A 21005-nucleotide genomic window follows, 5' to 3' on the forward strand; every position below is an offset into this window, starting at 1 on the left:
CTATACTATTTTTGGAAACTTTTCTGTAAGCATACAATTATTTCAAAGTAAAAAGTTTAAAAATAATCCAAACAGTAGAAAAACATCAGATTAGCCTCAGCTGAAGAAAGAATTAATGAACTGAAAGAGAGACAGAGGGAAATTGAATTCTGCCCAGAAAGACAAAGAGGTGGAAAATTGAGAGACTGAAACATGGAAGATGTGAGAGATAGAAGACATATATAATTGGAGTTCCAGAAGGTTTTAATGGAGAGAATGAAAAGACAATATTTAGAGAGAGAATGGCTGAGATTTTTTTTTTGGGCGGGGGGGCACTGTTGAAAAATACCAGTACTTCCAAGAAGCTCAATAAATTATCAGTAGAAATATCATAATAAAAATACAGGGGAGTGAGAGAAAAATTTATAAAGCAGTCAGAGAAAGAGAAGACAGATAGTAGCAGTGGAGAAAAGAGTGGATTCTTTTCAGGGCACTGAGGAAAAATAACCTTAAAACTAGAATTCTATACCCAGCGAAACTGTCTTTCAAGAAAGAGGGAAAAATAAAGACATAATTTCTTGATAAAAGCAAAATAGACTCTCTCTGAAGCAAATACTAAAAGATATATTTTAGAGAGAAGGAAAATGATTATCAGGTGGAATATCTACTGTGCAAGATGGAATAGAAAGCAAATGTATTGATAAATATGTAGGTAAACCATAAGCAAACAATGACTATATAGAAAAATATCTAATTTATGGAGAGAGTAAATAGGATAGAACTGAAATATTGGGAAACAACAGTATATAAGTTTGAAGGAAGTAATCACAGTTCAGATTCTCTAAGGTTCTTATATTTTTCGGGAGGCAGGTAAAGATGTTAACCTTAGACATTGTTAAATTTAATATACTTTTAAAATTAACTAGAAAACCAAACCAAACTCGTTGCCATCGAGTCGATTCATAGCAACCCTACAGGACAGAGTAGAACTGCCCCACAGGATTTCCGAGGAGGAGCTGGTAGATTTAAACTGCTGACCTTTTGGTTGGCAGCCATAGCTCTCAACCACTGCACCACCAAGGCTCCAAATTAATTAGAGTAGCCACTAAATGAATAGACAGAGCATGTGACTTACCAACAAGAGAAATTGGAGTGGAGAAGAATGTAGTGAGAAGTTAAAAACAACAAACACTCATTCCAAAAAAAAAAAAAAGAAAAGGAAAGGTCAGGACATAATAAATAGGTAGAAATAAATTCAAACATATTTAAACACATTAAGTGTAAATGGATAAACTATCCAGTTAAAGGCATAATTTGTCTGAATTAATTTAAAAAAAATGACAAAACCAAGATGTATGCTACTCAGTAGCACTTGCTGTTATACAGAACAGTGTTCACAATTATATGAAGCAAATTTTTAGATAACAGTTTTCTTTAATAGCTGTAGTTAATAGGATGTAGTTTGGCCACTTAAACAAAGCTGAAATGTCTTCAACTGACTGCTTGGTCTTCATAAAACACAGAATTAAATCAGGGAACCACTTATTCTGATTCTTGCATGAGTTTAGAACCATATTTTAAAACAAGAAAACTAAGGAAAATTAAATTTTAACTGGAAAGAAAATTGCATTAGAAATTAGAAGCCTTATGTACCTTTCAATCATCATATGATCTATTTTTGATATCTTACTTTTCTCATCTGTTAAAATGAATAAGGAAACGTTAAATAATTTTAAAAGATGGAGGAGTAATAGGAATTATTTTCAATGCTAAATTGAACATAGCAAAAAAAAAAAAAAGTCAGTAATAAAGTAAAGAAGAAAACAGTTGTCACTGAGTTGATTTTGACTCATGGCTACCATAGGGTTTTCAGTGCTCCATAGGGTTTTCAGTGGCTGGTATTTTTAAAGTAGATCATCAGGACTTTCTTGCAGTGTGCCTCTGGGTAAACTCAAACCTCTAGCCTTTTTGAGCCAAGTGCGTTAACCATTTACACCACTTAGGGACTCCTAGTAATAAAGTTGTAGTTGTTAGGTGCCATCAGGTTGGTTCCAACTTATAGCGGCCCTATATTCAACAGAATGAAACACTGCCCGAAGCTGCACCATCCTCACAATGGTTGCTGTGTTTGAGTCCATTGTTGCAGCCACTGGGTCAGTCCATCTCGTTGAGGGTCTCCCCCTTTTTCACTGACCCTCTACTTTACCAAGCATGATATCCTTCTCCAGGCGGCTGGTCCCTTCTGTTAACATGTCCAGAGTACATGAGACGAAGTCACGCCATCCTTGCTTCTAAGGAGAATTCTGGCTCTACTTCTTCCAAGACAAATTTGTTCGTTCTTCTGGCAGTCCATGGTGTATTCAATATTCTTCACGAACACCATAACAAAGTAATAAAAGTAGTAGGCTTTAATTGCACCCTAGATGGATAAAATAGACTTTAGAGTAAAATTAGAGCTCTCTCTGTTTTAAGAAATGGCCAGTCTTAATAATTGATCAATACTCTTACATTAGTGTTTACAATGATTTTGTGTAGTTTTACTATTCCTTCACCCAGCAAGTATTTATAGGCTGCTTACTGTTTGCCCAGTATGATTTTAGAGGTACAAACAGCATTGAACAGAATAGACAAAATTCCTGCCTTTAAGGTGTTTACATTCTAGTGGAGGTGACAGTAAGTGAAACATTTATCACATCAGATAGTTAAAATGCTATGGAGGAAAATAAGCAAAGAAGGGGCATAGGATACGTGGGGGAGGGATTTGCAGTTTTAGAAAGCGTAGTCAGGGAGTTCCTCACTGAAAGCATGATATTTGAGCAAAGACCCAAAGTAGGGAGGAAGTGAGCCACGGAGATATGAGGAAGACCATTCCAGGTGGAGGGACGAGCAGATGCAAAGGCTATGAGCAGGAGTGTGCCTGATGTGTTCTTGGAACATTAAGGAGACATGAGTGTGAAGAAAGCCAGAGGAAAAGTGGTCAGAGGTGAAATCATAGATAATGAGACTTAGCAGATCCTGGAAACCATGAAGGCCATTTTAAGGACTTTGGAGGTTTTGATGAGATATATAAGGACTTTGGCTTTTGACCTAAATAAAATGGAAAACTGTTGGAAGTTTTTTGACAGGATCTGTTTTATGTTTTAAAGTATCACTATGGTTGCTGTGCTGAAAATAGACTCTTGAGGGAAGGGGCCAGGCAAGGGCTGAAGTCAGGAGATCTGTTAGGAGGCTTTGTAATGATTCAGGCAAAAAATGATGGTGGCTTGTATCCTAGTGGTAATGGTGGGCATATTAGTGTTCAGATTCTGAGTATACTTTTGAAAGCAGAACCAAAAGGATTTGCAAGTGAACTGGATGTAGACTGTGAGTGAAAGAGGAGTCAAGGGTGATACCAAAGTTTTGGGGAAGATAAAATTCCATTTAGAGATGGAATTCCAAATTTTAGGAGACCTGTATTAAATGGACTCCTCATCAGTATTTTTTAATGTATTCTACCTTTAGGAGAAACTAAAACATCTCAAGGATATCTATGTTCATAACTTGGATTTCCGTTTTTTGTTTTTGTTTTTTCCATTAAACTGTCAGGATATACAATGGAATTGATCTAGAAAGGCCCATTCCTCATACCTTCCATATGTACTATACTGAAAAAATTGTGGCTTGTTGAATGTGATGATCATTAGGCGTACTACAACAGTGCAAATTATCAAAATGAAGTAAGGAAGAAAATTAATTATCTTCAGATCACCACATGTAAGTAAACTTTTAGAAAGAATTTCAGCAGCTAAATATGAAAAATAAGATAAAATAATTTTAAAACTGTTATTTAAACATGTCAGAAAAAACCAATTTCTTCCATTTATATGAAATATTCAGAAAAGGCAACTCTATAGCGACCGCAAATTAGTAGTTCCTTGGGGCTGAGGAGTTGGAATGAGCATTAACTGCAGATGGGTGTGAGGGATCTTTTTGGGGTGATGGAAATATTATAAAACTGGATCATGGTGATGGTTGCCCAATTCTTCAAATTTGCTAAAAATCGTTGAACTGTACACTTAATACAGGTGACTTTTATAATATGTAAGTTATAATTCAGTAAAGCTGTTTTTAAAAAATGCACCAGAAAAGAAGAAACAAAGCAAAGCAAAACAAAAAACTCATTGCTGTATCATCCTGATTAATTTTAAATACTTATATGGAGAATTATTTGGTTAAACTTTTAAATTCCAGTATAGTTTTAGGTCCAGGCCTCTAATTATATGTTTTATTTGTTGAAATAGTTGTATATTTTCCACAATGGAATTCTTAGCTATATAAATTTCCAATAATAAAGCATGTCTTTGGTAAAACTAGTGTTAAGTAGCATATCTTATATGAAAATGAACATTACCGTAAAGCCCAGCAAAGAAGTACATGAATGGACAGAAGCTGGCATTAGTTATAAATTCTTATACAGTACAAGGAAAGTGCTGTACTTGATGATAGTATAATATAAAGTGGCACATTTCTACATGTACACATGGATGAAAGTAACTACATTAAATAAAAGAATTCTAGAAGTATATGCACCAAACTGATAACCATAGTTAATTCTGCTAGAGAGAGTAGGACTTAGAGGGAATAGTTAGGGGAAAGCTTTACTCTGTAGTATTTAACTTTTTATAAGAAGAATGTATTTATTCATGTATTACTTGAATAATTGATAGAAAGCAAAAGTATAAAGAACCAAAAAAAAGAAAAAAGACTAGGGCCTAAATAAAGGCAGTTGGGATAGAGAAGAGGGTAAAATGTGAAAAATATTTAGTTGCCAAGTTGATACAGTATAAAACTATTGCAGAAATCAGCAAGGAATGGTTAAGTAGATTACTCTAAATTAACTCAGTGAAATGTGAGCCTATAAACATTATTAAATTTGTGAAGTTAAATGGAAAATGTTTAGGTACATGCAGTAAAGAAGTACAATATGTACAGTTTAGTTTACAGAAGTAAAAACATAGGAAAATGGAGGAAAGAAATAAAGATGACAGTGAAAGTATTCATGATAAAGTTAAATGAATAGAGGAACTCTTATTACTCTATGAGATGTATCTTCAAAAGATTTCTGACTCATCAGGTTTCTGAATAATAGGAAGAAATTGAAAAACAAACCTTGCTATGATGAGGATTGGCAAAATGTGTATTGTTAATGAATTCTAGAAATAAGTAAGAATTGTTTTAAAAGAAAAACTTACATCCACCTTTATATACATCTTTAAGCTGCATTTTTTAAAATAGATACATATTAGACAATTATTTTAATCATGAATTGCTTTGTTATATTTTCCTATGTTAGCATGTAAGATAGTCTATAACAGGGAGAAATATGTGACAATGGGTGAAAAGAGCTTACTTAACAAATGTTATTGAGATTCTAATGTCAAAATGAGTAAGTTTTTCCTAAGTATGGTTTTTAAAAATCTTAGTACATATGTACACCCATGTTCACTGCAGCATTATTCACGATAGCAAAAAAATGGCAACAACCTAAGTGCCCATCACCAGATGAATGGATGAACAAATTATGGTACATACACACAATGGAATACTGCACAGTGATAAAGAACAATAATGAATCCAAGAAACATAACGTGGGTGAATCTGGAGGGTGTTATGCTGAGTGAAATAAATCAATCACAAAAGGACAAATATTATATGAGACCACTATTATAAGAACTCAAGAAAAGATTTACACACAGAAAAAACAATCTTTGATGTTTACAAGGGAGGGGAGGAGGAATCACTAACTAAATAGTAGACAAGTGTTAACTTTGGTGAAGGGAAAGACAACACACAATATAGGGGAAGTAAGCACAGCTTGACCAAGGCAAAGTCATAGAAGCTTCCTAGACACATCCAAACACCTTGAGGGGACTGAGTTACTGTGGCTGAGGGCTGGGGACCATGATCTCAGGGGGCATCTAGGTAAGTTGGCATAATGTACTTCATAAAGAAAGTATTCTACATCCTACTTTGATGAGTAGCGTCTGGGGTCTTAAAAGCTCACAAGCGGCCATCTGAGGTACATGTATTGGTCCCATCCATTTGGAGCAGAGGAGAATGAAGAAAACCAAGGACACAAGGAAAATATTAATCCAAAGGACTAATGGATCACATGAACCACAGCCTCCACCAGCCTGAGCCGAGAACTAGATGGTGCCCAGCCACCACGACTGACCGCTCTGACAATGATCACAATAGAGGGTCCCAGACAGAGTGGGAGAAAAATGTAGAAAAATTCACACACAAAAACAAAGACCAGACTTACTGGTCTGACAGAGACTGGAGGAACCCCTGAGACTGTGGATCCCGGATGCCCTGTAACTCGGAACTGAAACCACTCCTCAAGCCTACCTTTCAGCCAAAGATTAGACAGGCCTATAAAACAAACAATAACACACGAGAGAAACTGCTTTTTAGTTCGATCAAGTATACGAGACCAAATTGGCAATACCTGCCCAAAGACGAGAAAGCAGGAAGGGACAGGAAAACTGACAAATGGACACTGAGAAGTGAGGGTGAAAAGGGAAATTGGGAGAGTCCTGATGCAATGAGGGGATTGCAACCAATGTCACAAAACAACTTGTGTATAAATTCTTGAATGAGAAACTAATTTGTGCTGTAAACCTTCACTTAAAGCACTGTAAACCTTCACCTAAAGCACAATAAAATAAATCCTAGTAAAAAAATACATTGCTTTAAAAAAATTTCATACAATACAAAACATATAAAGTAAAAGGTGATACTCCTAAACTAAGTCTCTCAGTCCCATTTCCCAGAGGTAATTACTTTCAAAATTTTTTATTTTGATTTTTCTATATCTCCATTATTTTCTTGTTTCCTACTGAACTACCTCTCATTATGCTTTTTAAGTTATGTAACATGTCATCTTCTAGATAGTAAGATTCTAAACATGTTACTATTCTAAACCATCTGTAGGTTAAAAAATTCTGTATTGTGGTAAGTAATTTAAAATTGGGGAAAATGTTTCTGGTAAGTTGATCATCATTTGTTTATAACAGATTTAAATTATTATCTTGATCAGTTATTCTCAACTAGGGGGCAGTTTTGCCTCTCTACCCTCCACATTTGGCAGTCTGGAGATGTTTTTGGTTGTTACAGCGTGGGGGCAGTAGAGGCCAGGGATGCTGTTAAACATCCTACAATGCACAGAACGGCCCCCCACAACAAAGAATTATCTAGTCCAAAATGTCAGTAGTGCTGAGATTGAGAAAACCTGCTTTTTATGAAAGTGATTAAGAGCGACGATTACCTAGGCAGACTGCTTGGGTTTGTATCCCAGCCCCACCACTTACTGTATGACTGTAGTCAGTTTTTAACCTCTCTGTGCCTCAGTTTCCTTGTCTGTGTAATAATAATAGTACCTATTGTATAGAGTTGTTGAGAAGCTACTTAATACATTTAATGCACATGAAACACTTAGAATAATACTTAGCACATAGCAGGAATTTGATGTTAGCTACTATTGTTTTGTTGTTGATTTAACATGAGAATTCATATCTGTAATCAAAGCCACAAAATTTTCAATTTCTCTATGATTTATAAATAAGTTTCTCGGTAAAAAGTAATTTCTAATATTTTAAAATATAATCAAAAGACTAAAATCAGAGCATCTTGAAATTTAAAAAAAAAGCCCATTAATATGTATCTCAGCAATTTAGGGGGAGTTATAAAATGTAATTTTGAGGCTACGTGAGCTCTATATTCCTACATACTATTTTGTACGCAAATTACTTTTTTTAAATATTTTAAAAAATTATCTTGAGTAATGATGCATCTTGCAGAGCAGAATCCCTTCAAATGATACATTGTTTCCTTGGTCTTTTTCCCTAGGCTCTGCAGTTGTAGTCTTTGCTTCTTTGACAGTCTTAACTTTAGTAACATAATTCAGGAAGTCTGTGTTGATAAAAAAGGGAAATATTTTCAATAATTTTATTTGAGTTCCTCACTTTTGCTTCCTCAGTGTTAAATTCTTTTATCTTTTGTTACATCAGTCTTAAATCCTTATTCTAGTCTTCTCTGCTCAGGGTTTGGACTTTTGAAGACATTTTTGGGAAGCACTGTTACGAAAACATCCTGAGGGTACACAATGAAAGTGTTCAATTTCTCAAAATTTGGATTATTTTTAGAGGTAATAGAAAACACTTATTTTAGTCCTATCATTGTTTTATCTTCTCTTTCTTTTAATACCTGCTGTAAAGTACTATAAAACTCATTAACTTAAATAATCTTTTGTGTATGTGTTTCTCATTGCTATCCCTATCAGTAATTTATGAACTGTACGTATATTAAAACATCATTAAACTAAATGAAGATTTAATTCAAAGTATTTTTATGTACCTTGTAAATACCAAGAAAAATGTCAGATTTAGAGACATTGTATAGTGCTGTTTTCTAGAGACAGATGGCAACTATATTTCTCCATAGTTTGACAGAGTAATAAGTAGTGCAGGAGAAAAGCACATGCCCATTTCTGAAACTAAAAAAAAAGGTGTGTTTGTGAGTGGTGTTAAAATACATACATTTCTTTTTTTTTTAAATTCAGTTTTAGTTTTTTACCACTTGATGGCAGTGATGGAGCTAGAGCTGTTTTAAGAAGATTAGGGAAAGAATCATTATGAATAACAAAAGGATAGATACAAAGGAAATTTCTGACATTTTAATATTATTCACATTTCTAGGTGATAATACTTATATTGCAAGTGACAGTAATAGGGGGAAAAGCCTCTAGATGGAGCTTCAGTACTTTCTAAGGGAGAATATTTGCTCTACCTTTCCAAATGCATGCTTTATATTGTTTTACATTATATATTTAATCAGATGGATTAGAAAATATTTAAGGATAAATATATGTCAGTTATAATTAGAGACATTAATTCATTATGTCCAGTAATTATTTGAAAAGTGACTATTTAAGTAGCTTAAATTTCTATTTCATTATTAATATTTGTATAAAAGTATGTTTAAAGTGTTAGAGTGTATCTGTCTAGTATTAGAATGAGCTTGCATATCTAACAAGTAAATAAAAGACATTTATTAATAAGAAGTCAAGTACTTAAAACCAGTATTGCCCTGTAATTAAACAAAACCATCTATATTGTTAATCGTTATGCCTATGATAGTTCAACATTTGAGTTTTCAAGAAAGCATAAGTACTTTTTTCCAATTATAGGTGGTATACTGAACTATAGATAGTGTGTATGTACATGCATTCATAATTTTGAACTGGATTCTAATTTAAAATGACAGATTTATATAATATCAAGTCCTTTAGTTAATGCTGTATCAGTAAGGCAGTTGGCAGAGGAAGAACATTGTAATGGTAAACTAGTTGAGAGGAGTTTTAATTTGAGTTTCAGAATTGGTAGTCTTAACTATAACAGATTGTTAGTCTGTAAGTAATTATTGCTAAAATAAAAAATGTGGTCTTTTTCACATTTACATTATGTATATATTATATATTATATATAGGTTTGGGAAATCTACGTATAGTTGGTTTTTATCAAAATTAATGTTATGATTTTCTTAGAATTTTTTTAGTAGATATTTCTTTGTGCATAAGAGACTTTTAGGTTTTAAGATTTATGTAACTATCTAACAAATTATCTCTTTGTTAAATAAGAGCCATTACTCTATTATCTTGTTCTGTAGCATTTAGACTGAAAAACAGGAATATTATTGAATACATTTAAAGTGCTCTATCTTGTATTAGAATGAGCTTGCATATCTAACAAGCTAGTAAAAGACATTTTATTAATAAGTAATCAGGTGCTTAAAATCGATACTGCACCTTAATTAAACAAGACCGTCTATATTGTAAATCGTTATGCCTATTATCAATCAACATTTGTGTTCTTAAGAGAACATAAATATTTTTCCATTTTAATTCCCCAATTAAAAAAAAATTACCTAAAAGCTTTAGGAATTTTTATGTATTTTTTAAGAACATACTTTTAAGTAGTGAATATTCTTTAAATAGTGAATATTCTTACTCTCATCAGAAATGTTTTCCTTCTATAGTCAAATGAAGAATCCATTATCATTGTATATTAAAATGAGGTCATTTTCATTAGAAGAAAAACAGATGTGATTGTTCGCAGTACACTGTTGATTTTAGTGTCTATTCCTTTTAGAGTAACAAGAAAATTTGAAGAATGAATAGTAATTTTTCTTACCTTTCTACTAGTATACCATTACGTGGATTAATTTTGATGCCTCATAAAGCATTTCAACAAGTATGTATTATTGGTTTACTACTGGTATTTTAGGATTCAAAACATTAAAGGAAAACCTTGGGTGATTTTGGTTTAGATTTGACATTAGATTAATTGTTTTATGTTAAAAGAGAATGTATTACTGGAAAATCATGAGAAGCATGAAAAATACTTCGGGGTGGTTTTAATTTTTTTCAGTTTCTTGAATAAAGTTCTCACTTATTTTCTATTAAGACAAGGTCACTGAAATAGAGTAGTTGCCAGTAAATTCTTATTATTACTTTTAATAATAGTGTTAGCAACCATTCGTTTTCTTTTTGGCTAAGCAAGTTCATTTCATGATGTATATAAAATCAACTGAACTTGCAGCATACAAATAATTTGCTTGTTAATCATCTTAGTAGTAACAATCTTCCAGAAAGCTGTGTGTTGCTTTATTTGTTCCTTATCTGAATAAATTTTTGGACTCTAGTAAGAAGGGAACACATTTCAGAAACATCTCATAAATTTTCAAACATTCACTTTTTTAAATTAATACCTTCTTAACAGATATAATTGCATTAAATTAGCTTTCAATTGTATAATGAAATTAACTTGAAAAAATATGGTCTGTGTTTTTTGAGGGTAGGAAAACCCCAGATCAAGAAACTGTTATGCTACTACTGAGATCTATAAGTGGTAATCTTGTAATAATAGTTACTAATGAAATAAATTAATTTAAAAGAGTTACAGTTACATTTGAACTTGTTACTTGAGTAATCTCTTCTAACAATGGAAACTAAAACATTCTCCATTTCTCTGAAGCACTAACCCTGGGAAGGAACAGATTATGTATCAAGTTAGTTTTACACTGTTAAACCTTTTTTTAAAAGGGAGAAAGAGTAAAGCCTATGGTTACCATTGGTTACAATCACACAAGTTTAAAACTGTCTTTAATTTGGTGGAGGAAAACTTTATAGTCATTTAGGTTTTTTGGGGTGCATTTTCTCCTTTTTTAGCCAGTTACATTGGCATTATACAGTATCATGTCTATTAATTAAAGCTTTAGTTTACTTTTTTTTTATATTGCTGGAAGTAATGCCAAAACCTGCAATGACGCATTGCTATGGGCTAACTCTTCTTGTTATATTTAGAGCATTATATGCACTTTTAGTGTTAGTTCTGTGAACATTATTAACAGTAAACTTTGTATGTCGATAAGGCAAAAATAAATTAACCAGGTAGAAAAAGACTATCAAACTTATCATATATTTATTTTTCTTAACTTTAAAATAAATTTTCCTGCAATGTAGTTTACTGTTTTTGTTAGGTGCCGTAGTCAGTTCCAATTCGTAGTGGCCCTACAACACTGCCTGATCCTGTACCATCCTCACAAGCGTTGCTGTGTTTGAGCCCATTGTTGTAGCCACTGTGTCAGTCCATCTCATTGGAGGTCTTCCTCCTTTTCACTGACCCTCTGCTTTACCAAGTATGATGTTCTTCGCCAGGGACTGGTCTCTCCTGATAACATGTCTGAAGTACGTGAGACAAAGTCTCACCATCCTCACTTCCAAGGAGCATTCTGGCTCTACTTCTTCCAAGACAGATGTGTTCCTTCTTCTGGCAGTCCATTCAGTATTCTTTGCCAACACCATAATTCAAAGGAATCAGTTCTTCAGTCTTCCTTATTCATTGTTCAGCTTTCACATGCATTTGAGGTGACTGAAAATACCATGGCTTGAGTCAAGCACACCTTAGTCCTCAAAGTGACGTCTTTACTTTTTATCACTTTAAAGGTCTTTTGCAGCAGATTTGCCCAATGTAGTGTAGTTCACAGATTTTTATTAACTTGTATATTAAAAGTACAAAAATAAGCATAAGGAAATTTGTAACAGTTATTATAAAAAAACAAACCTGTTGCCGTCGAGTCGATTGCAATTCATAGCAGCCCTACAGGACAGGGTAGAACTTCCCCATAGGGCTTCCAAGGAGGGCTGGTGAATTTGAACTGCCGACCTTTGGGTTAGCAGCCAAGCTCTTAACCACTACGTCACGAGCAGTTATAGTGCTTAATAAACCACTATGCAGAAGGTAAATAATATTAAATGAAAGGCCAAGCCCTTGTAAATAATTAATATATGTGTAATTTTTATAGTCAGATTATTATTTTACTTACTTTTTAATATAAATTTTATGTTAACCATCTTAAGTGAAATATCCCTGATTTATAAAGCATGTTTATTTAGATCCAAATACAGGTATGGTATTCTGCAAAAATTGTAGTAGTTGTGTGTATTTCCAAATTCATTGATACTTAAAAAGTTAGCTGATACCTAAAAAAGAAGCTTCAGTATGAATTAGTAGCTTATTAATGAAGGTTGGGTAAATAATAAAGTTATGTCATACGAAGCACTGTGTGTAAAGTATGTAGAGTGAATTGTAATTTTATATTAACATAATTATAACTTATATATCTGTTATATATTTTTTGAGACACATTGAGGATAATAAAATAATTGTATTATCAATAAGAAAAAAATAGTAATGTAAACATTAGGAACCCATATTGAAAATTTTTAACTTTTCTATTCATCAAGTCTATGAATGTCAGCAAAATAATATATATTTTTATTGTTTAATACTTTGATGATACCTTAAAGAAATCTGTGTTGACTTAGTCTACTTGCAAAATTACTAATTGAACTCTAACATAAAGATATTAGAAGTTAAGTAAATTCAGGACTTCCGGGCAACGTGACGCTATAGTCAGAAACACCACACCATCCCTCTGCAGCAAAGATCAGAAAAAGTAAGTCAAACAGCGTCACACATCAATCCTGAAACCCTACGCATCAAATGAAGAGATAAAGAACTCAGCCAAGCACCGAATGGAATAAGAAACTGACTGAGAACAGAGCGCGAGGAGAGATACATGCAGAGGTCTCCTATCAGCTACTGCAGCATGGATCCGCCATCTTGGACTCCTGTCAGAGATCAGCAAACGGGTATAAGAAAGCAGCTTCACGGAGCTTCCAACAGGAGACAGAACAACCGGTAACCAGTGATATAGGCTTTCCCACCCTCCACCCTTCTTCACCCCCACATACCCTTCTCTGCTCCTTGCAGCCACAGTCTATTGGCTGGGAAGCACCCTGGTGTCACTTGGATTCCACCTCCCCACACCGGCTAGGTCCCTGAGTGCCTTTTGTTGGCTGCTGGTGTTGCTTTTTTCAACTTCTTTAGATATCTTCCTTACCTCTCACCACCTCCCTCTGCTTTCAAATACCTGGCTCCGTGTGCCATCTTTGCTTCTTCCTAAAAGGCTGCGAAACACCGCTTGATTGTAAAATTGCTTCCCGGCCCATGCCGCCACAGTGGTAGGACCCCTGGGGCTTTTTTGTTTGTTTGTTTGCTCTAATTTGTTCTGTTTTGATATGTTTGTTTGTTTTCTTTTTCTTTTCTCGGCATGAGAGCCTCTTCTAGCCGGGCAGTACCACATGGCTTAGAAGCTGCTCCATTACTCTGCGCAGACGCACAGGGACATCCCTGGGGGCATTTCTTTTTTCTTGTTTTTTTTTTTTGTTGTTGTTGTTTTTGGTTTTTTTTTGCTTCTCTGTTTTGTTTTCTTCTCTTATTCCCTTTTTGTCTTACTTCATTTCCAGTTTCTCGATTTATTCATTTTTTTCTTCTACCCTTTTTCTTTTTTTTTCTTTTTTGTTTTTCCTCATTTCTCAGTCACTCAACTCTCCACTCCAGTAGGAAGCTCCATTAGCACTCTTGTTTGTGTGTATGTTTTTGGCTCCTGTTCCTCTCTCCTCTCTCTCATCTTTCCCATACCCATCTTAGCTCCACACATCACAGTCTACCCCCTCATTCAATTCCTGCCTACCTGCACCATGCGCCGAACATCACACTCCCAAGCAGCACAGGCACGGCCTACTGGAAACTGCCCTGCACTGATTCCCAGTCCTCACTGTCAGTCTTGATACGTACCACAAACAACCCGTCCCAGCAGCTCCCTTTCAGCTGGACCTGCCCTGCTGTACCATACCTGAGTGACTGACCCTTCCCATTGGAGAAGGAGGTGAAAAGTATTGTGCCCACAGACAAGCAAATAAAAGAACGCACAGCCCGCCTGCTCAGACATAACCAAATAAAACATAAAAGCAGGACAAAACAAACAAATCTGCAATCAATAAATGAGGAAAATAACCACTCAATGCCCCGAAGACAGCAGACAATATCAAAACATTTACAAAAACAGGACAGGATGGTTCCAGTAGGTGTCCAAAATAAAACACCAGCTCACCTTCCAGTAGAAGAAAAGGCATTAGACCTAACTGATAGGGAATTCAAATCTCTAATATTCAGAATTATCCAGAGTTGAAGCAAAAAGCAGACAAAAATGAGGAAAAACTAGACAAATTCATGGAAAAGGCAGAAAAATTCATGAAAATACAGACAAAAAAAATGGAAGAATTCAAGAAAATAATACAGGAACAAAATGCCAAAATAAATTCACAACTAGAAAACATACAAAAACAACAATTACAAATCCAAAAGATAACAAGATTTCAGATATGGACAGTTGTCATAGAATGGCTGACTATCAGGTTTGAAACGATGGAAGATAGGAGCAGCAAAGTTGAAGAGAAACACTTGGATACAGCTCTGTTGGAGGCAAAATCAGAAACAAGAATGAAGAGAAATGAAGAAACCCTGAGAATTATGTGGGATACAATCAAAAGCAAAAACCTGTGAGAGATCGGAGTTTCAGAATGGAGAGAAGACAGAAAACACAGAGAGAATCTTTGAAGAATTGCTGACAGAAAACTTCCCCGATATCATGAAAGATGAAAAGCTGACCGTCCAAGGAGCTCAGTGAACCCCATATAGGATAGACCCCAAAGAAAATCAACAAGGCATATCATAACCACACTCGCTAAAACCAAAGACAAAGAATCCTGAGAGCAGCTCAGGGAAAACAAAAAGTTACATACAGAGGAGAAACAATAAGACTAAGCTCAGATTATTCAGCAGAAACCATGCAGGCAAGAAGGCAATGGGATGACATATAAAACCTTGAAAGAAAAAAAATTGCCAGCCAAGAATAATATATCCTGCAAAACTCTCATTCAAATATGATGGTGAAATTAGGTCATTTCCAGATAAACAGAAATTAAGGGAATATGTAAAAACCAAACCAAACTTACAAGATTTATTAAAGGGAGTCCTTTGATCTGAGAACAAACAATATCAGACCACAGGCTGAATTTAGGACGCAGGATTGTACTAGCCAGATACCGACCTAGGAAATGAACTCTTAACGACTAAGGAAAATCAAAAGAATTAAAAAAGGGAACCAGAGAGGTTAATCTGTAACAGAACAATAAAAGAGGGAATAAACGATGTAGGTATAGAACCTTCTAATGGAGAGGAAGGCAAGGTGATACCAAGTAATAATAGACTGATTCAAATTTAGGAAGATAAGGGTAAATTCCAGGGTAACCACATAGAAAGTTAACAAACCTACTCATCAAAATAAAGAAGAAAAACATAAAGTCTCAGTAAAAATAAAACCTACAAAAACAGAGGAAATGAAAAAAAAATCCACAAACAAGGAACTCAGCACAGGAGAGTAAGAGGACCAAAGAAAACATCAGCACCACAAAAAAAAAGTACTACAAAATGCAATCCCACTCCTAGGAATATATCCTAGAAAAATAAGAGCCGTCACACAAATAGACATATGGACACCCATATTCATTGCAGCACTGTTCACAATAGCAAAAAGATGGAAACAACCTAGATGCCCATCAACAGATGAATGGATAAACAAACTATGGTATATACACACAATGGAATATTATGCAAAGATAAAGAGCAATGATGAATCTGAAGCATCTGATAACATAGATGAAACTGGAGGACGTTACGCTGAGTGAAATAACTCAATCACAAAAGGACAAATATTATATGAGACCTCTACTATAAAAACTCATGAAAAAGTTTACACACAAAAAGTAACAATCTTTGTTGGTTACAAGGGTTAGGAGGGGTGGGGAGAAATACTAAATAGACAGTAGATAAGTGGTAACTTTGGTGAAGGGTAAGAGAGTACACATTACTGGGGAAGCCAGCAGAGCTTGTACAAGGAAAGGTCATGGAAGCTCCATAGACATTTCCAAACTCCCTGAGGGACTGAGTTGCTGGGTGGAGGGCTCTGGGGACCATGGCCTTGGGGAACATCTAGCTCAATTGGCATAACACAGTTTATAAAGACAATGTTCTGCATTCTACCTTGGTGAGTAGCATCTGAGGTCTTAAAAGCCTGTGAGCGGCCATCTAAGATACTCCACTGGTCTCACCCCTTCGGGAGCAAGGGAGAATGAAGAGAACAAAATACAAGGAAAAGATTAGTCCGGAGGACTAATGGACCACAGCTACCAAGGCCTCCACTGGACTGAGTCCAGTACAGCTAGATGGTGCCCGGCTATCACCACTGACTGCTCTGACCAGGATCACAATAGAGGGTTCTGGACAGAGCTGGAAAAGGATGTAGAACAAAATTCTGACTCACAAAAAAAAGACCAGATTTACTGGCCTGACAGACTGGAGAAACCCTGAGAGTATGGCCCCCAGACACCCTTCACCTTCAGTGGTGAAGTCACCCCCAAAGTTCACTGTTCAGCTAGGGATTGGACAGCCTCATAAAACAAAATGGGATTAAGAGGCACAGCAGTCCAGGGACAAGGACTAGAAGGCAAGAGGGGACAGGGAAGCTGGTGCTAGGGAACCCAAGGTTGAGAAGGGACAGTGTTGACATATTGTGGGGTTGTTAACCATTGTCATAGGGCAATATGTGTACTGACTGTTTAATGAGAAACGATTTGTTCTGCAAACCTTCATATAAGGTACCAAAAAAAAAAAAGTTATCCCTGTGAAATCAAATTGACAACAACAACTCAAAAGGTTTGATGGGAAGTCTAGGGGGCAGTGAGTTGAAGATAATGGTGATGGAATAATTCAGAAAAGGATGGTGAGAGTAGCAGCACAACTGGAAGAATGTAATCGATTTCACTAAATTTTACATGTAGAACTTTTGAAATGGTGTAACATTGGCTATGTACATTTTCACCAAAAAAAGGTCCTCCAAGGTTGAGAAGGGAGAATGTTGACATGTCGTGGGGTTAACCAATGTCATAAAATGATATGTGTACTGACTGTTTAATGAGAAACTATTTGTTCTGTAAATCTTCATCTAAAGTACAATAAAAAAAATTTAAAACAAAGTAAATTCATGCAACTGAGTATAATCTATGAACAGAAATTTTCAGTAGATACAGTGGTATATATGTGTTAAACTATATTATCAAAATGCATGTATTAGAATTAAATCCACTGATTTAGGTTATTTTTACCTATATTTTATGGTTTAAAACTTTTGATCGCAGACCTGATACATACAGTGGTTTCAAAATGTTGAAATTGAAATATTTAACTTATGCTTTTAGTATTCATGTTAGATTTTATCTGTTAGGTATTTGAATTGAGAATAGATTTTCATACGCCTTTGCTTTTTGGTTATTCCATTTGTTGAGAATGAAGTTTGTTTTGTTCTGTTGTACGTAGGGTTTTTGTGAATCAAAACCTACTCAACAGCACCTAACAACAGCATTCTAGGATCAAAAAGCATGTCTATTTTTAAAACTTCCATAGATTTTTAATATTTGTTTAGAATATTTTCTCAATTTTGAAAACGTAATTAATGAAGAAGAGGAAATGTTTTATATGTTGAATGGACGTGTTATGTGTATATAAAGAAGCTAATGAAATAACATTTGAGGGTAATTCATGAAGTTTATTTTCTTATAGGCTAAAAGAAATATTGCATTTAAAAATGAATAAATTTTATCCCAAGGAGTATGAGGTTTGCTATGAAAAATCATGGTTTAAATAAACCTTTTTATACTAAAAAGCTTAATATGTTAGTTTATCTATATGTTATTAAGAACACTTAAGTAATTAATTGGTTATAATTACTTGACCACTTCATAAAAACCCATAAAAGGATATGGCTTGGAATAATAAGAATTAAAACACACAATGAAACTAAAATTGAACAGTAAATCTAAGAATTTGGGGTATTTTGTCTATATATTACTACCCTAAGGCTTTGTTCATGGTCTTAAGAGTTGGGGAAGAGAACATTTAAATTTGGATATCGTAGCATTTAGTAAAGACCTAGTAACCAGATTTCTTATTGAAATTAATATTTATTTTTAGAAAGCTTGCCTGATATGTTCCTTTGCATTTAAAATAGTCATAATTGTTAAAAAGGCTTTCAGAATAGAGGATTAAGGAAATTTTCTGAAGTAAATTCCTGACTTCTTGATTTCATACTTTCTTTGTGTATTCTAGTCACGCTTTCTGATTTATTGTATACAAATGATTATATGACACTATCTTGAAGTTTTTCAAGGAGAGTGTTCTTGTTATCAATGTAAGTTCTAATTTAACTTTTAAAATTTAATTTGGTTTGACTTAAAATTTTTTTTAATCAAATTGTCTTAATGGAGTTGCCTTCAAAACCATGTAACTTCACAAAACAGTATAAGTTAACAAAATAAGCCTAAATTATTCCACTAAGGAACTGTAAATGTAATTAATTATGGAATCTGCTGATAGTTTTATTAGCTTACCAATTAAATTGTTTTCCAGATCATTGTGATTTTAATCAATAATAATATCCAAAGGTTTGTTTTGTATTTTTTTTAATTTGAAGCATAAATTGAAGAATAGATCTGTCCTGGACTGGGATAGAAGTGCATTTAACTTTTGAAGAGTAATTTGATTTCTCAGCTGTGTCTAAAGTCACGATTCAGCGAAATGAGATGTAATCAAATACAAGTACTAACCAGTACTTATTTCCATGCCAATTTGCTGTCTTTAATGGTTAAGTATCTGTCAACTGAACACTTGAAGTTCTGCATACATACTACTCTTCAAGAATGTCAGAAACCGTTGCACAAAGTACTTCTAGGAACAAAATAAATGGCAAAATATTGAATCTTAGAAGCCCTTAGATGTAACATCACAATGATCTCCAATTAGTACTGATGAAATCAGTATGGAAAAAAATTTTTTTTATTCCAGGCAGATTGTGTTTTGTGACCTGTATGTAGTGTACATTAGGAATCTAGTCAAAGTTCAAGTAAGAGAAGCGTAAAGACAAGAGCACATATTCTGTAAGACACTCTTCATTTATCTCAGCTTCATTCTCCATTCCCTCCCAGTTTTAGACTTTCTAGGAAAGCAATGTTGCTAAAACACAATTAATTCAGAAGAATAGTTCAAAGAAATTGTATCTGTCCCAGTGGGAGGTCAGACCTCACCAGTTAAGTTATCTTGGAGGCAATACATTTTTAAACCTTTTGCTCACCTTGTTTTTAAATTTGGATGCATACTTAGGTTAAATCTTTTCCATCTTCTGCTTAAAACAAAGCAAAACATACAAATAAACTAAAAGAAAGAAGTAAGATTTGAGAAAACAAAGTGAAATAACCCTAACCAGTTTAAGAATAAAGGTTCAAATTTTTCCTTCATGTTACCCCTGTGTTAGAACCAGGAATTAATTGTTAAAATAATGTCTGGATATATTTAAATATAGTTCCTTTTTTATTCTCTACTTTTAACTGTTTTGACACCTGATTTTAAATCATTTCCAGATTTAAAACGGTTATGTTCTATTTTATTTTGAAGTACCCATGTTTCAGTAAATGATTGCTTTCTAATGCCAAACTATGTCAAACCTCTAAACCTTTTGGGTTACCTTGGTAGTTGGGAGAATTAAAGAGAAATGCAGTTTTATGGAATACATACATATACACCAATATATATTTTTGTTCGTGTGTGTGTGTGTACACACGGAGAGAGACTGACTTTTAACTTGGTTGTGTATTTGTATGTTATTTTGCATGATGACAAATGTTTATAACTGGGTAGATTTTATTCAAGTTTACATTTGGTTTTGCTTTAAATAAGTGTTCTCTGCTACAGAGGTTCTTAATGTTGGCTTTATTTGCATACTTTCCGGAAGCTTTTTTGATATGATGCTTTGGATCTGCTTCACAGACCCAATTTTGCTACTGAATTTAATCTGACTTTTACTTTATAAAAGAATAATGAGTCTGGATCTTGTGCTGAAACTGGTTTTCTTTTATTACTTGCTGATTTCCTTCTGAAATTGTATAAGTTAGACCTACCCTATGTTGTAGGGGAAAAACATCATAATGTTGAGTAAAGCAAAAAGAAAGTTTTATTCTGCATATATTTAAAAAGGACAAAAGTGAGAAACGGACAACCATGCTGCCAGTGCCATGTCTGCCTGAGTCCAAGGAAATATCACAGAACAGACAAAAGTGGGAAAACGGACAAGCATGCTGCTAGAGCCATGTCTGCCCGAGTCCAAAGAATATTATAGAATAGGCAAGAGTGGGAAAACAGACAAGCATGCTGCCACAGCCATGTCTGCCCAAGTCCAAAGGATATTACAGAATAGGCAAGAATGGGATAACAGACAAGCACGCTGACACAGCCATGTCTGCCCAAGTCCAAAGAAAATTACAGAATAGGCAAGAATGGGAAAACAGACAAGCATGCTGACACAGCCATGTCTGCCGGAGTCCAAAGACCATTACAGAATCATCTATATATATATATTTTTTTTTTTTGTTGTACTTCAGGTGAAGGCTTACAGAACAAATAGTTTCTCAT

General features: G+C 34.4%; 1 protein-coding gene across 7 annotated transcripts in view; it reads left to right on the plus strand.

Moving 5' to 3' along the window:
- DNAJC1 (DnaJ heat shock protein family (Hsp40) member C1) overlaps window positions 1-21005 on the plus strand; it is a 343339-nt gene that overhangs the window by 57379 nt on the left and 264955 nt on the right. The window contains exons 2-3 of one of the 7 annotated variants that reach the window (XM_023735044.1): window positions 3565-3732; window positions 8050-8167. The exons of 3 other annotated variants lie outside the window; for them this stretch is intronic. In XM_023735044.1, the coding sequence (XP_023590812.1) occupies window positions 8126-8167 (42 nt within the window). In that variant the 5' untranslated portion in view covers window positions 3565-3732; window positions 8050-8125. Of the gene's footprint in view, window positions 1-3564; window positions 3733-8049; window positions 8168-10169; window positions 10272-21005 lie in introns of those variants that run through there. 3 more of the 7 variants (XM_023735042.1, XM_023735040.1, XM_023735045.1) reach the window with 3 other exon arrangements.

The sequence above is a fragment of the Trichechus manatus genome, unplaced genomic scaffold (assembly GCF_000243295.1).
Source record: "Trichechus manatus latirostris isolate Lorelei unplaced genomic scaffold, TriManLat1.0 scaffold00075, whole genome shotgun sequence".
NCBI classification, from domain to species: domain Eukaryota; kingdom Metazoa; phylum Chordata; class Mammalia; order Sirenia; family Trichechidae; genus Trichechus; species Trichechus manatus.